This window comes from Lemur catta, chromosome 13 (genome assembly GCF_020740605.2).
Source record: "Lemur catta isolate mLemCat1 chromosome 13, mLemCat1.pri, whole genome shotgun sequence".
In the NCBI taxonomy this organism is placed as follows: domain Eukaryota; kingdom Metazoa; phylum Chordata; class Mammalia; order Primates; family Lemuridae; genus Lemur; species Lemur catta.
The window spans coordinates 58,940,638-58,957,869 of record NC_059140.1 but is presented as its reverse complement, the minus strand read 5'-3'; the positions used below and the strand labels follow the sequence as shown (position 1 = coordinate 58,957,869).

At 41.3% G+C, this 17,232-nt stretch overlaps 1 protein-coding gene and 1 long non-coding RNA gene across 2 annotated transcripts in view; one reads left to right on the top strand and one right to left on the bottom strand.

Annotated features, from left to right (window-relative positions):
* The window catches only part of VWA8 (von Willebrand factor A domain containing 8), a 314,655-nt gene that overhangs the window by 273,794 nt on the left and 23,629 nt on the right, over positions 1 to 17,232 (top strand). Inside the window, exons 39-40 of the mRNA XM_045566813.1 lie at positions 3,170 to 3,326; positions 9,453 to 9,561. Coding sequence (XP_045422769.1) covers positions 3,170 to 3,326; positions 9,453 to 9,561 — 266 coding nt within the window. The remainder of the gene's footprint in view (positions 1 to 3,169; positions 3,327 to 9,452; positions 9,562 to 17,232) is intronic.
* Positions 354 to 9,622, bottom strand: LOC123648896. The gene is made up of 3 exons (XR_006738813.1): positions 9,496 to 9,622; positions 3,142 to 3,271; positions 354 to 720 (listed from the first exon to the last, which is right to left on the bottom strand). It is a non-coding gene; the product is annotated as an uncharacterized LOC123648896 (long non-coding RNA).

Below are 17,232 nucleotides of genomic sequence, written 5' to 3'. Positions count from 1 at the left end.
CACGGGTGTTCTCCTGGGTCCGGCTTCCTGAGGCTTCACAAGCCCATCAGGCCAGCGCACCACCCCTGAGAAGGCTCAGGGACCAGCTTTCCTTCTTAGCCTCCCCCGTTACTCAGTTGGATTGTGTTCTTGCCCTCTGCCCAGCATGACATCAAGACGTGCGAAGAGCCTGGCATTTGGAATCCCACAGACTCTTCCGCCCTATGACCTAAGACCATTCCCACCTAAAAGGGATACTGTGAACTGCCTCACAAGGTTGTGGTGAGGATTAAATGAGATTAAGATTGTAAAGCACTGAGCAGAAAACCTGGCATGAAGAATGTATTTATTTATTAAAGTGTTAATCCCTTCTTTTAAATTCCATGACCTTGGGATTGTGCCAGAAATCCACAGTAAATTCTTTCTTGAGCAACTGACTTTGAAAAGAAATGGTCCTTGTCTTCCACATCTCAGTGAGTATGTTAAGGATGCAAGATTTCGAGATAAGAGAGCTAGTTGCAGTTTGAACTGATGGCCGTGGTCCATTCCTTCCTCTTGGCTGCCCGACTAGAGCATTGTTCCCAGGACTGTCGTCTTCCTTTTTCCTCCGCAGTCAGCTGGAGCAGACACATCTGCTGTGCCACAGGAATAGGGCCAGACTGTGTGCGCACTGTCTGGGCTTGTCGGAGCTCTGTACTTCACCTTCCCTTAGGATGGTCTGCGCCTCTTGGCCTTGACAGCCTGGGGAGGAAGTGGGTTCCTGTGCTGAGACAATGCGCTATCAAACATGCCTGTGACTTCTCACCTACTCTGTTTATTCATCAAGCAGCAGCTTTAAAGTAAGGCTATTTTTAGAAATGTCCTTTGATCTATAAGTTAGTGTCAAGCCAACAAGATTTAATCCATGTGGAATGCATTGTGGAAGGAGCTGGCCAGATGTAGATCCCAGCACTCTGGAGTGAAAGTTCATATTTGTTATTTAACTTGAATTTACTAGCTCGCATTTGCTTCTGAAGCAAATGCCCAGACTGAAGACCCTGCGTTTGCTTCCCCTGGCCTTTTCTTTTTCAATTGATCAAGGCCCTTGGCTTCAATTTCTGTTTTTTCTCTCTGTCATTCTTCTCCCTCAGAATTCTATTCATTGAACTTAGCTCTGGCCCAATAGGTCATCTGATTCTCTTTTCTTCATCAAAGCCCTCCCTTGCCCATCCTCCCCCTCATCTTCTGAACTGCTTTGGGATGTCCAAGCTTAGCTTTAAGAAGATTATGCCTTGCAGTCTTAGAATGTCCTGCTAGCATTTTCCTTTATACAGTGCAAATTAAAGACTCTGGGAAATGGAGATCATGAAGAACTCTCCCCTCCTGCCCTCTCCACCCCAGTATGACTTTCCCAAGGGCCCTGTGACTCATGCTGGCCACACCAGCCCTAACAGTTTCACCACTTTCCTCCTTTCACCAAAATGATGCTCTAATTCATGATCCACCCATTCCTGAGGATAACCTCCTGTAGGATTAGAATCCAGTCCCAGAAACCACTTTTCCACCTGTAGCTTACTGTCATTTTCCAATTACTGCGCCCCTCTGCCTATAGGCTGACCGTGAGTGAGAGCCAGGAACCACATACGTCCAAGAAGAAATTTTCCACCACTCATTTCTGAATAAAAGTAAAATAAGATATGCTCCAATCAAAAGATAAAAATACTGTGATTAATAGGCTGTTCTCATGGTATTTCCCAAAAGGAAATGCCCTATCTGGGCTTTCATAAAGGAAGTGGTTCACACTGAGTTCTCATTTTTAGTTTATTAGACAATTAAAGCTAGGGAGGAGGAGAAGAAAAGCTTCCAAATTTTCTACTTTATGAAACTAGAAATTGCTTAATATGTGTGACTAGGGGTTAGTTAAATAATAATAGTAAAAACAGTCCTTTATATAGCTTTTATTATGTGCCAGATAGTGTTCTAAGTGTTTTGGTTTCATGACAGTCTCATGAAGTAAATAATATTAAATATTAGTACCCTGATTTTATAGATGAGAGACTGAGACACAGAGATGTTAAGTCATTTCCCCAAAGACACACAGCTAGTGAGTTGAAACCAGGATTCAAACTCAGGCAGCCTGGCTTAACTATGCAATAGTATACAATACTACTACTCCATGCTGTAGTGTACTATACTGCCCTTCTAATATTGGATTCTCTTCTAAGTTCCCAAGTTATATATGAATGAACAAAAGAAACCAGTTCCTAGTATCCTAATCATTATAGCAGGGGTAACAAACTGGTAGGCCAAAGGCCAAATCTAGCCAATAGATGTATTTTTTCTTTGGCTACCATAATGTTTTAAAATAATTTGAACTTGGACAAATTTAGACAAGGTAATCCTCTCTCGTTAGCCAGTATCCCTACAGTGTCTTATAATTACCTAACTGGCTGATAGGCATTTGATTTATATTTACAACATAAACAGTTCATACAGTGTTATATAATGTATACTTACAAGCATATAAAACTTGAGTTTATTTTGAAAGACTGTTCTGCAGCTAGTGATGTTTATCTGTTGAATATTATTCAAAGCTAAAAGTCAAAGTTGGTATAACAGTTGGCTTCTAATCTTGGCTAAGCCAGTGATAAAAGGTCATGAATAGGTCACTTAACCTCTCTATGTATCATTCTTATAATTTGCAAACCAGAAGAAACAGTATTTGTAGCCTAGCTGTCTCTCAGTATTTTAAGGAAAAATAAGGTAACATGAGGGAAGAGAAGAGTTGCTAATTTAATTAGCCAATATATACCAAGTATCTAGGATATTCAAGTCACTCTTATAGGTACAGAGATACAAAAATAATTAAAATATGATCCCATACATCATATAGTTGGTGAGAAAACAAAATAAATATTAAAGTTTAACAAATTGTACACGATAGTATTGATCCCTATGAGGTAGAAGCGTCAGATAAGCTGTCTTAGAATTTGGACTGAGTCTTGAAATAGAGGTAGGATTTGAATGGATGGAGAAAAGGAAAAACATCCTAAACAGGGAACACCTAGGTTTCCAGAAAGTCATTTGAATATTTAATTACTAGTTAGGTACAGTGAATATACTTTACAGGACTGTCTTAAAGCCATGATCTGACTTTGGTTTTGCGGTCAGGTTCAGACTTACCATCTGGCTTTCCATGCTCTCCTTCCAGGGGGAAGAGACACGGCGGGTCTGGGTGGCAAAGGAGGTCCTTACCGGCTGGATGCAGGCCACACAGTGTACCAGGTCTCTCAGGCCGAGAAAGATGCAGTTCCTGAGGAGGTCAAGAGAGCCGCGAGGGAGATGGGCCAGAGGGCATTTCAGCAGAGGTCAGTGTTCCCTGGAACAGCACTGGCTGCTGCCGTGAAATGTCATAGTGGTTTGTGGGTGAACCAGGATTTGTGTGATTTTCTACCTCATGCAGCAACTTGGACCACAAATTGAATTCCATAACCACCCCTCTCCCTAATGGAGACAGCCAAGTGAACGAAATCCCTTCTTCTTCCTACTCAGGCTCTTTGAAATTGATTGATCACATATGACTGTGTAGAAGAAGGAATTGAGCACATGAGAAAGTAAAACCAAAGATATTTCCCTTAAGAGAAGTTAAAGTTTAAATCACTCCATCCACGTCCATCTGTATAGGCCGCATAGGGAATTCAGATAACTCTACATGACATTCTTCCTGCCCTCAGGAATCTTATGGATTAGTGTAGAGACAGGGCCAGTGCATACACACACACACACACACACACACACACACACACACACACACACACACACACACACACACACACACACTGGTTAAGTGTTAACGTCACGTGATACAGAGGCTGTGTCCTCCAACAGTGCAGAGAGGGGCAAGGGCAGTGAGCTGATGTGAGGTGGGGCCTGAGTTCATCCAGGATTTGGAAATGGGAAAGAAGAGCTAGAACCTTCCAGGAAGAGAAAACTAAATGAGCAGAGGCACCAGGGCAGGATGAGCCTAGTGTCCATGGTGGAAGCAGCCAGCTGCCCACCCAGGATAAGGGGTACCAGCCGGGGAGAAGTGGCCAGTGAGGCTGGATGGGGAGGCCTTGTCCGCAGGTGGAGGGAGGCCTTGAAATCCAGCGCGACGTGCCTGTGGCCGTCAGACGTTCCACAGCTGTTCTGGGCCACTTTAATTGGACCCATCTGAAAAATAAGAATCCACATGATGCTCTCAGTAGACATCCACATGTGTTCTTCAGCTAAAAGTGAAAAATGCCAGAGAACCAGCAGTGTCTCCTTGCAGATTAAGGGACTGGTGGTGGTTTGGGAAGTAGATTGACATTTTTGTGTTCAACGAAAAGAGCTGGGTGCAGTTGGAAAAAAGTATGCTCAAGGGTATGTGAGTTATGAAATTCCTCCCACGTAGAACATCTGGTATCACGTTACATGCTGTGCTTTCACATCCTGCAAGTAAACAGCGCAGAACAATAGAGACAAAAATGCAGGTCCCGCCTGCCACACCCTCAGGAAAGTCTGCAAGCCCCAGGACCCTCGTGGGCCCAGGTAAATAACATGTGCGCATTAGAGGCAGGAGTGTTGCTCTCCGCCCGTCTGCGGGCTTCCCTGGTGACCTTGGACAGTTTCTTTATCCTCCCTGTGTTGGAATTTGCTCTTCTGGAGCTAGGGGGCTTCACTCTCTTTTCTTCCAGAGAGGCTATGAGAATAGAAACTATGTTAGGAACGAAAGCAGTTGAAACTTCTCAAAAAAAGGTGGGAGGAATACTATCATGAAAAGTCTTGTTAGAATTAAAATACTGCTGTACATTTTAAATGAATAATGAAGTATCCGTTTAGGAAAAGAGCCAATTAGATATGCATCATTTTCCCCTCCCCAACTAATGAATTCTTATTTTTGCCACCCTCAAAACCTCCTAAGTAATTATCCAGCCTAAATCTTTGCACAAGTGGACAAATGGATAGAATGTTCTGGTACACAGTGGTTCACAGGGAGGCAGAAAGGCCTTGCAGTGGTGCTTGGGCACAAGTGTGCAACCCCATCTCGTGTTGCCATATGGGGGTAAGGAACCTGGTTCCATGAAGGGCCATTGGCCCACAGGGGAAGAAGTCTAGGGCCATCTGCACTAATAAGGCACCTGAACTTAGTGGATGTCAGAGAGGATGTGGGGAAGGGAGTAAGTGAGAAAACCATACACCTCTGTTGTGCACAGCAGAGAAGAATCTCAGTGGAAGTAAAAGAGAATACCATAAGGTGGTTGAAAGACAGAAGAGGTGGGCAAGAGTGTGAGAAAAAGGAGGAAGAAATAAATACACATGGGAATCCTGAGAAAGATAGCGGCACAGAAAAACACCAAGAGAAAAATGTTCCTTTCTGCTTTATGTAGAAATAGAACTTCTATGCCATTTGATGACTATTCCATTTAGTACTGCTGAAGATTTTTCTTTAACTTTTTTTCCTTCAACTTTTCAAACATAAAACAAAAGTAGAGAAAAAATATATAATGAACCCTATGAATCTGACCCCCCAACTTCGAGAAGAAACATCTGGCTCCACTCCCAGTCCTGACTCCTGGCCTATTTTGAAGCCAATCCAAGACATTCTGTCATTTCATGGTAAACATTTCGGTGTGTATCTCTGTAATATAAGAACTCAAAAAAATACGAACCTGCAATACTATTGTTATGTCTTTAAAAAGTAATAATTCTTTACCGTCATCAAATAATTAGTTTTGAATCTATTTTACCACTTTAGGCATATGCAGAATGAGGTTAGGTCCCACCATTAATGCTTTTATAGTGCCCTATACCTCCTCTCCATATCGCTTGTCAATCCTTCACATTTTATGATTTGTATGATTAGTTGATGGTCTCTCCACTGCCTATAAGTTGCTTGAGGGCAAGGATCTGTCTGTTTTGTGCCCCTAGTGTAACTCCAGGACCTGCACGCAGAACCTGGTGTATGGCAAACACTCATACGTATTTGTGGAATGAATAATACACATGTGCATACAAGAAATAATATCACCCTTTAGTACTTAATTTAAAGACTGGCTGAAACCAGGCAGTCCTAGCCATCAGCTGGAAGGTCCATTCTGTTGCCTTGCAGAGCCTGATACTACTGATGGGTTCCTGACATCATCAACATAGCATTTGCTTAGCATCCAGTTGTATCTGGTGTGAGGCTAGATACAAGTCCCTACACGTCAAGAATATACTAACTCAGGCAGACTAACAGAGGGAGACAAGCATAGGACGTGCATGAAGCAGAACAGAAACATTACACCAATGAAAAGTGAATGAAATAGACAGTGAGGCACTTGTACACACTTAGAAAAGCATTTAGGGTGGGCACCAGCTGTGGAAATCACATCCACTACCATTTGCAAAACTAATCAGCCTCACACAGTGATTCTCAGCTTATGTTTGTTTTCCTCATAATTGATTCAAAATTATAGTATTTAAGTCTGACCTATAAGAAAAAGTAAAATGAGAGCTAAAATTCCCAGACTCTTACGTAACAATAAATATACCCTTTAAAAATATACTGTGCCAACAATGTACAGTTAGTCCACATAGATTACTAGGATGCGAAGCAGCTGTGCCCTGCAGTTTTGATCCCAGTTAAAGAAGCAGAAAGACATATTTTCAGCTAGTTTTGTGGGCTTGAGAGTATTAGCAATGGAAATCTCGTTTGATCCAAAGGCTAAAATTTCCTATTTTCTTTCTCCGTTCCCTGCTTTGGTCTTCATCTTTCAGAATTTGTTATCAGCTTTGAACACCTTGTAGGTGATCTTTCTGAAAGCTGACACGATCTGGAATACGATTTCCAGATTTCTTTATAATTGAAACAGCATGTGGTGTGTTTTTAGGTGCAACATGATCTGGGAGCTAACTCTGATCTCTCTGCAAAGGTCTGTCTGCTCAAGGTGACTCGCCAACTGCCTGGCTCCTTCCTTGATATGTATCTATGTGTTTGTATGTGTGTGTCCATATAGATATGTGTGCATATGTACACATGTGTGTATGTATACAAGTTCATATGTGTGTGTGTATATTCCCTCCTCCATCCCTATCTCACCTTCCCCTCTCCCCAAGTACAGCTAAGTCCACATTTTTTCTAATCAGTTCTAATCCCCTTTCTTTGGGAAAGAGCATACTGACGTCCTAGGTATGAAGTGGGTAGGTAGCATATCCTACAGTGCTCATTGTGCCCAGCTTCTGTCAGCCTTGATACTTGAGACTTAACAATCTAATGAAAATTCATAGATTTCAGAGACTGCCAAAACTAAACATAAGAGGTATTGTTAGAAGGTCAAGTCCTATACATGTGTTCCTTTTAGTTCTTCAGGATAGAGTTAGATTTAGAAGGGCACCTTGGCATGCCACCTCACAATATAATGATTCAGATATTATAGTGGCCTTCTCTGTATTTATCTTTTGATAGTGTTTTCAAAGTGCTATCCGACAGCATTTATTGAGTGCCACTGTGTGTCAGGCATTGTGCTAGGTACTGCAGCTTCAAAGAAAAAATAACACATGGTCCTTCTACTTGGGAAGGAATAGAATAGAAAACATCAGAGTACGTCACAAATAATAAACATATTTTTTAGTTATACACCCCCACACATATGCATTTGTGTGCACTAGATCTCAATGTAAACCATATTTCCTACTGTGAAAAATAAAATTTGAAAAACACCATGATAGAGGGAAACAGACCTATCTATTAAAGCAATAGAATGTACAGGTTCCATGGTAGATGTCTGTTTAAGGTATATGAAAAGGGAATGGTCAGTTTTATCCAAAGGATCAAGCCAGACTTCTTAGGATGTCCCCTTTGAGCTGAGTCTTGAAACCTGAGTTGGTGTCAGCCAGCCCAGCTGGGTGATACGGCAGGAATTACAAATCTGCCCCATGGTAGGTTAGGCCTAGCATTACGTACTTGTAATACACTTCTAGTGCTCTGCCCCATGATGAAGGGATTCTTCCCAGTGCTTGGCCGGACAGGAAGGAATAGAGACCATTTGTTCTCATTCAGTATTTGGGGTTTCTGTTTTAGCCCAAGGAGATAAAAATATACTTTCGATAAGAGTTTCAGCTATACACCTAAGATCCATACCTTCAATGTTGCATGCATGCATACACACATACACACACACAACACACACAGAGAACAGTTTAGAAGATTGTGTTATGCTTCGGCTTTTGAAATGTGCATTCATTATTCCCTGTCCTAGTATCAGCACCTTTTATATTTATAGAAATTTATGGAGATGTGTGATTTAATTAGTGTATTATGGATACAACACTATAAACCCCAAGAGAGGGTACCCTGTGAATGAACTTGCTACTTATAATTCGTGTAAGATGCTGCATTTTAAATAATCCTGAGTCGCATTTTTATTTCAATCATTCATTTCAGTTTATTTTGAGCACTTGTTATATGTTAGGTACCACGCTAGGCACTGTACATATAAAGATGAGAAAGACTCAGCCCTGACCTAAATGAACAGAGCATAGCTGAGGAGACAAAAGACAGACAGTTGTAACAAGGATAGTAAATGCTCTGACTGACGGAGGAATGAAGTGAGATGGGAGCAGAGAAGACAGAGCTGGGGGTCAGAGCAGGCTTCCTAGAGGAGATGATAATTGAGTCTTGAAGGGTAAGTGGAGTTAGTAGGCAAAGAGGCGGGGCAGGGGCGCTGCAGGTGGGAGAGAGGCACCTGTGGGAGCATCATGGCATGGGCCATGGTGTATGGCGTGTGCAGGGGACCGTCAGTGCACCGGTGGCACTGTAGCAAAAGCAAGTGATGAAAAATGATAAAAAGGAGCAGCACACTGGGAGGACAGAATTTCAGAGCCACAATAATGTTAAAATATAATTTTCCTATTTAAGGTACACTGTCAGCAATTTTAGAAAACTCTCGTATAAGCATGCATAGCAACACATTAAATTATGTTCTTTGGGCCTGAACTGTTATCTTGGTCAACCAAATAGATGACCTTGGTCTTAAAAAGCAACCCATGGGAACTCTCTTAGGAATTTGCCACATGAAGTGATCAGCTGCCAGCTGTGTCTTTGGGATCTAGCACTAGGGTGCTATGGAGCCAGTTCATGCACGTTTCTCCAGAGACCCAATTGTGCACATTTCTAACTCAATGTTCAGTGTCAGTAGCTTAAAATTGATCACGGTGGCAATATTTACACCATGAAAATCAGCAAATACTGCAAGTCAAGGCTTTGAAAAAAAAATCCTGGAGGCCCATTTATTAACCGTTTACCAGCACAACACTGGACATTCCCCTCCTTTGAGTCTATAAACATAGCTGGAGACATCACTTCTTGCTTTTTCTTCTCAAAATCAATCTAAGTTGCCAAGAAGTTTGCTAAAGTTCTAGCAGTAGGTGAATGAAAGTAAAAGACCCACATGCACAAGCTGTTATCTTTTTATGCCCTTTGGTTTCAGGCTAAAGGAGATCCAAATGAGTGAATATGATGCTGCGACTTACGAAAGGTTTTCAGGTGCTGTTCGGCGACAGGTGCACTCCCTCCGAATCATCCTGGACAATTTACAGGTAATCTTCCATTTACAGACCAAGAAAATAATCTGGGCCCAAAGCTCAGCCTATCCCAAAACTGTTGGAGAGAGTCATCTGAACCCTAATCAGCCAGTCAGAAAAAATTAATCAGTGCTAAAATGTCTGTGTAAAACTGTGGACTCATCCCACAGCTTTCCTAGTTGAGTTCCTCCACAGAAAAATATTTAACCTCACCTCTGCTCCTGTCCAGGAAGCAGTAATTTTACCAGTAACCCTAGTAGACACCCAGCTTCCTGAGTCCCTTCATATAAGATCTATGAGCATCACACCTCTGCTGGAAATTCACAAATAGAATTCTCTCCCTACAAATCACGTTACTGTCATTGAAGAAACAGAGGAACATTTAGGATCATCCAGGGTATGTGTTCTCTCTGCCCCCTGGCTCTTCCTCCTCCTGCCCTCCTCCTGCCCCTGCCCTGACTTGGCCTGCCTTTTTGCCGTTTCACAAAACAACTGTTGGCGCCTCAGAAGTAGTTGATATTGCTGTTGCCCCTAAAAATAGTGATTGAGACTCTTCAGTGCTCCCTAACCAGTGACCATTATATGGAGATTTTACATTTGAAATCATGCTCTGGTCAGTTTGCACAAATACTTAAGGAAGAGCTAAGTATTCGCTAAAATCACAAGGGAAGTCAAATTATTTTGTCTAAAGAGAAGGCAGAGCCTCATTTCAGGAGCAAAGGGGCAGGATTCAGAGCCAGGCTGTGGCGTTGCTTCTCCACTCTGCTCTGGAATCCCATGTTTCCTTTCTGTGAAGTGTTTGAAGTTGATTGCCTTCAGTTATACCTTTTTCCCTCTTTTGTTCTTGTTTGTAATTGTTCTTTTGAGGGAAGTTTTATTATTAATATTTTTTGCTAGGTTTGGGGGGTTAGAAGTTCTGTGATGCAGTTTAATCTACCATCTTTACCCAAAACTCTGGGAAAGCCTCATTTTTTAAAAGATCTAAACTGTATCAGGAAATTAAGAAAAGTTTCATCATTTCCAAGAGGAAAAATCTTTATAATAATTAGCTAGGCTGGGTGCAGTGGCTCACAGCTGTAATCCTAGCACTGTGGGAGGCTGAGGTGGGAGGATTGCTTGAGCTCAGGAGTTCAAGACTAGCCTGAGCAAGAGTGAGACCCCATCTTTACTAATAGAAAAATTAGCCAGGCATCATGGCATGCACCTGTAGTTCAGCTACTCAGGAGGCTGAGGCAGGAGGATCACTCAAGCCCAGGAGTTTGAGGCTTCAGTGAGCTATGATGACACCACTGCACTCTAGCCCAGGTGACAGAGTGAGCCTCTGTCTCTAAATATAGATGATAGATAGATAGATAGGTAGGTAGATAGATACCTAATTTCAAAATCAAGGAATGTAAGGATTAAATCATTTGCTTGAAAAAAAATCCACATGCAGTTATGTAGGGTAAAACAGCATAAGATTTTATGTAAACTGCGTGAACAACATAACATTGAATGATTGGGTTTTCTTCCATAGTCACTCACTTGACAAATGTTCATTGCCCTGGGCATTGAAGGCTCCTGGGAACTGCCAGGTGGGCTCTGAGCTTCAGGGCAAGGCAGGAGTCGCTAAAGGGCCAAAATGCGTGGTTCAGAAGAGAGGAAGGTGGTGGGAGATGGTGCTGGTACTAGGACTAGATATTCATTCATTCATTTCTTAAGTTCTTGATGCACACTAGGCATTAGGGACAGAAAAATAAAATATAGCCCCTGCCCTCAAAGAAGGAACTCAAAGAAGACAAACAATTTCCTGAATTCTTTAGAAAAGTTTGTACACGGTACTGTAAGACAAATGAAGAGAGGCTTCAGGGAGAATGTAATGCTTGAGTTCACTCTTGAAAGATACTGAGGCATTTCCAGACATAGGAAACAGCATGTGTAAGTGCACAGGGGTGCGGGAGAGCACGGTGAGTGCAGAGAAGGGCAAGGTGTTCAGTATGGCTGAGACGAGCACTGCGGGTGGGAGACGATGACAAGAGAGGAGGCTGGCAGAGTCACAGGCACCAGATCCTGAATAGCCCTGGATGCCATGAGGACATGCAGACAGCATTGAGTTCTACCCTGTGGAAACACAGAGGCCATTAGAGGATTCACAGTACTAGACAGGGATATAACAATACATTTTTAATGGAAGGTACCAGATTCCTCATGGTATTAGTATAACTAATATACTCTGGTATTAGTTAATGTCTGGATTGGTGTTTGTAGGGCACAGTGCTATAGTTACTCTTATAAACCATCACATTTGATCCTACGTCAACACTTTAAGATAAATGGCATCATGTTTCTAAGATCAGCAAAAAGAAAAATCAAATCCACTACTGTTACTTCTCATAGTAGCACACAAATGAAGCCTAGGTTAGAATTAGGTTAGCATTAAGGAATGACTCTTTTGGTAATCACCACAGTGATGAAACCAGTATCAAAACACAGTGACCAGTTTTGCTTTCAGCTTTCAAAGAGAAATAAAAGAAAACTATAAAGATCTCAGGGAAAAGCAACAAATAAGATTAAATGGATTGAAAACAAGAAAGTGGCACACATAAAAAATTCCTTAAAGGAATTGGGGTTAATAACTTACTAAGTATCCTCAAAGAAAGTAACTAATTATTTCAGGTAAGTTTTTATTCTCTTATTCTCTGGAAATCTAAAGAAAAATAGGCTTAAATGAAACCAAGAAAGAGTTTTAAGATATATGAAAGGAGATAAAAGCTATTTAATCTTTGAATGAGTAGCTAAAATGGATATAGAACTTCCATCTTTAGAAATATTTACAAATGATACCAGTATTATAATAAGAGCAAGCATTTATGGAGCATTTACCAGGCACCAGGCATTGTACTAGGTGCCTTATATTATCATCATCATCATCATCATCATCATCAAGGTCACCTCCTTCATCAGTGCTTAATGGCTAATAGTGCCAGCTCTGTAGCCAGACAGCCTGGATCTGTAAAATGGGAATGACAGATAATGTGGCATTAATGAACATTAACTCAGAGGATACATGTAAACCATTTAAAACAGTGCTTAGCATATAGCATTCTCTGCAGAAGGATTAGGTTCATCATTACCTTCACTGCTTGCTAATACTCATCAGCCTGGACTACAGGCCATATACCCAGTCAAGTACATTACATTCATTGTGCTATTTAATCTCTATAAAGACCAGTAAGTATTTCTGATAGATGTGGAAACTGAGACATAAATTATCTCAATTCTCATAATCCTATGAAATATAAATATTTTGCCCCCACTTTATAAATGAGAGAACTGAAGCTTAGAAAGATGGTGTCGCTTGTCCTGGGTTATAGGACTAGGGAAGCAGGTGTTTGAGCTTAAAGCTCAAGTCCCAGTTATTTGTTAGGTCTCTGTTATCTTCCAACTCTACAATTCCATAAAAAGTATGGTTCTTAAATATACTCTTAAGACATTTTTCATCATTGTCCAAATGGCAACACAGCATTTTCAAGTGTTTCCCTTATTGAATCTTTATTTTTAACTCATGGGGGAATTATTCTCAAGTGGGCCTCCTAGTCTTCAATTTAGGGTGATAGAGCTAGTTTAAAACACAGATACTGGCCAAGAATGGACAGGGCCTTACGTAGAATATGAAATTTTAGATTGTAGCAAAAGCAAGAAGGCTTTGATTTGGTCCCGTTTTTGCCATCTTCTGCCAGTCCTGTGTGGCTCTGATTGACTAATATCTTCCAGCTGTTTTGAGGTTGCTGCATCATCCCGGTAACCATGGTGTTTCTCCTTGGTGAACAGCACAAACTCCGGCCAGGAACTAGCAAATCATCATTTGAGATGACTTTCCAAAGCGCAGCTTCAGGCCCACGCATCGATTCCGGGTGACTGGGCTGAGATTGGAGGAGCAGGAAACGCTGTTGCCATGCATGTCAACATCTGCATGAGCATGTGCCCGTGTTGCAGCACGTGTCTTTGTTCTCAATTGAGATAGCTGTCACATTGACCTTCCTTGGCTTCTTTGAGTTATGGGACCTTTTCCCTTCTCTAAATCGATAGGAAGAGTTTGCTTACTAGAATAGTAGAGTCTGTAAGTACTTCCATTATATTTGGTTCCATTATATTTGGAATCTCAATCTCTGATTGCAGCATTCTCTAACAAAAGAAAACATCCATTCCCACAAAAAAACACTTGATTTTAATCATATCTTTTCTCCAGTGTTTTTCTGCTCCACAATCAGTAATTTCATTCTCAGGCTAAACTAAATTAGCCTTTCTCTGATTGCTTTGGCTAGCATGATATCACTATGAACCAGTAATTACATTCCTTTTTTCCCCTCTAGTGTCTCAAAATGAGCTTTTGTTCACATAAATCATGCTTTGAACACTGACTGTGCGACATACACTGTGCTTAGCACTGAGAACACAAAGATTGGTGAGATATTGCCCCTGTACTAAGAAAATTCTTGTCTTGAGAAACAGAACAGAAGATACGTAAATAGATAATTTCAGTTTAATATGGTAAGTGCCTAGATAGAGGGATTCTTAGACTATAATGGAAGCCCAGAAGAAAGGGATTCAAGGGTAGATGTTTAAGGAAAGGATGCGTGAGCTGAGTCTTGAAGGACACAGAAGTATTAACCAGACAGAGAAGGGTGGAAACAGTGCCCCAGGAGAGGGCATGGCATGGACAAAGGCATGACACTGTGTCGTCTCAGAAATGAGCTGAGGACAGGCCACAGGCAGGATACCACCCAATGGGAAATGCAAATAAGGACATGAGGCTGAGAGGTGAGTAAGTGCCAGGTAAGGAACTTGGACATTTTTCTGAGAATCCACTTTACTCATATGTGAAAAGCAGAAAGCATTTTTCCATTCCTTTTATTTAGTCTGTAATAACTGTTTCATTCAGTAGACATGTATTGAATATCTATTTTGCCTAAGGGTTCTTGCCTTCAATAACTAACCTTCTAGGGAATAAGATACACGTATAGTTGTAATATAAAACATAATATGGTCAATGCCACAGAAAGGTTTTAAGCAAAGTGCTATGATTATGTGTACAAATATGTGAGTAATTTCTGGGCTGAATAGTTGGTGGGAAACTCCTAAAGTGTCATTTTAGCTGGGCCATGAAGGATGGGCATGGTTTCAATTGGTTACTCTCTTCTAAGGATGGGGCTGGAAGGAGAGCGTTGACCAGTAGTTCTCAAACCTTCAGTGCGGAGGGGACAGGTTTTTTTGCAATCCAGCATGGACTAATACTTTTGTAAAATAGAATAGAAATAGTTTCAGAATAACTGAAAAAATGATTTTAACATGGCATGCAAAATATGGGCCCAAATTTTTAAATATTAGATTCAACAAACATAAAATTACTTTGCCAAATTGGCATACAAGTTTCTAAATTCTTACTGTCAGTTTCTGTTGCTTGTTTCATCATAGGCCAGTAACAGGTGTTCATAGACTGAAAGCAGTTTGTGAAGATCTGATCTAGACAGAAGAAACCTCTGAGCCAAGGGCAAACACCTAAATGCAAGGCTGTGTGAAGAATGACAAATAGCCAGAGTGACTAAGTTCTGAGTTTTGGGATAGGCTTGAGGGAAGGGGGCAGTAGGAGAGAAGACGACGGAGAACAGGAATCCCAAAGGGCCTTGAGCACCATGCAGAGGAGGCTGACTATGTTCTTTAATCAGGGAGAAGCCATGAAGGCAGTTGAGAAAGGGTTATATCTGTTTTAGGAAGTTTCATATCTGCAGAGAGAGAAAGTTTCACAGGAGAGGTGAAAGCCAGGAAGTCAAATCATAAAATTATTTCAGTTGATCAGGTGAGAAGTGATAGGAACCTGAACCAGGGTAATTGAAATGAAAATGGAAAGGGTGAGACAAATTCAAGAAGCGGTTTAGGGGTAAGACAAGAAGACAGTGACCAACTGAATGTGCGATAAGGGGGATGGAGAGGTTTTCAAGCCTTAGAAGACAGAAATAGGGACTGCAGGAAGAGAAGGGACTTGTAAAGAAAGCAAATGTTTGCTTTGGATGTTAGTATGTTTTCTCACTACTGGGACACCCATATAAAAATGTCAAGCATAATATTTGAAGTTTTTAAAATGTGAATGTGGAATTCAAGAGCAGGGTGAGGACCAGATAGGGTTACATATCTATATGGATATCTGTGTGTGTATTGTCATGGTCATCTGTGTAGGGGGACAGCCCAAGACAAGAGAGAGGACATGTTGACTAAGGCAAGAGTATATATAGCGCAAGGAGAGGGGAAGGGTGAAAACAGCCACATCAAGGAACCTCTGCATTTCAGGGGAGAGCAGCAAAGTACCAGATGCTCTTTCTTAGCACATGAATGGCTCATCACTCAGCATGTGGTGTCAGTGGCCTGGAAATATAGTCCTGACTTTGGGGCTGCACAAGCATGGACTTCTAACTCAGTCTTTGCCAGATGACTATTAAAATGATCAAAATAGTAAAAAGCCATAAATAATGAGGAACCCACAGGACAGTAGAAATTAAGGAAGGGTGCAGGTGACATGCAAGAATCTTTGAAGAATTTTTGCTAAATACAGAGTGATGGGACCCCTATCAGAGGCACTTGAAAACCTTCCTGAGAAATAGCATTACTAGCAAGTAAGTGCATGTGACCTAAAATCTCATTAGCACCCCTTGCTGAGAGAAAGAGGGAAAAGAAGAGGGCCCTAGAGCTGGTGAGAAGCAGGCCCCTTGGCCTCCATTTTGTCACTGCCAAGCAGCAGCGTGTGACAGCAGCAGCACTGGGCGGGAGGGGGGTTTATCACAGTGGCTACAACAAGCGGGAAGCTGGAAGGAGAACAGCACAGGGAAAGAGGCCAGACAAGCCCCGACTTATACTTGGCTTGAACACTAGATCAAACAAAAGCCAAATGCCTGAAGTTGGCCCCATTGCAATGGCTTTTCCAAACAAAATAAGAAATGATGTGAAGATGAAGTTCTCATGCTGGGGCTGTCCACAGTTCCAACTCCCTCCCCGCTGAATTCTTCGGCTAGCATTGTAGATTTAGTTCAACTAACGCCACTTTAAAATCCTCAAAGAGAATTCCAGTAGCAACAAAGTGGAAAGTGAATGCAACCAAGGAGAATCCTGCAATCTCTTCCTGAACTGTTTTGTATAGCCATCTCATCATTGGAGAATAAGGACACGGAAAAAAATAAAACAACATGGATATATGAGAAGATTCTTCACTGAAGTAGAGTAACAAGCATTCAAGATATAAAAGAAGATGCAGCTGGGCTAGAATATGTTCTTCAGAAGACATATAATTTTTAGAAAACATCTGCTTTGTGTTCTAATTCAAAGAAACTTGAAGTATGTGACATAAGACATAGATTCGAACAGGTCTGGCTAAGAAGCAAGCAGAAATAATAAGGGAGTTGAAATCAATAAGGAAAAAGTATTTAAAAACTAAAAATGCAATGCCAGACTTAAATCTACATGGAAAGTAAAAAGCATAGACACAATCCAGTCTTCAGTCTAAGTACCAATGTGAATAACAAACTTGAAAAGTTATTCCAGACTACAGAGGAATTAAAGAGGTAAAAACTGTAAGAAGTTAATCTATCAAAACAGAGTGGAGACCTAACATCAGAGCCGTGAGTCGTCCCACTAAGTAGAACAGTACCTGGCACAGGG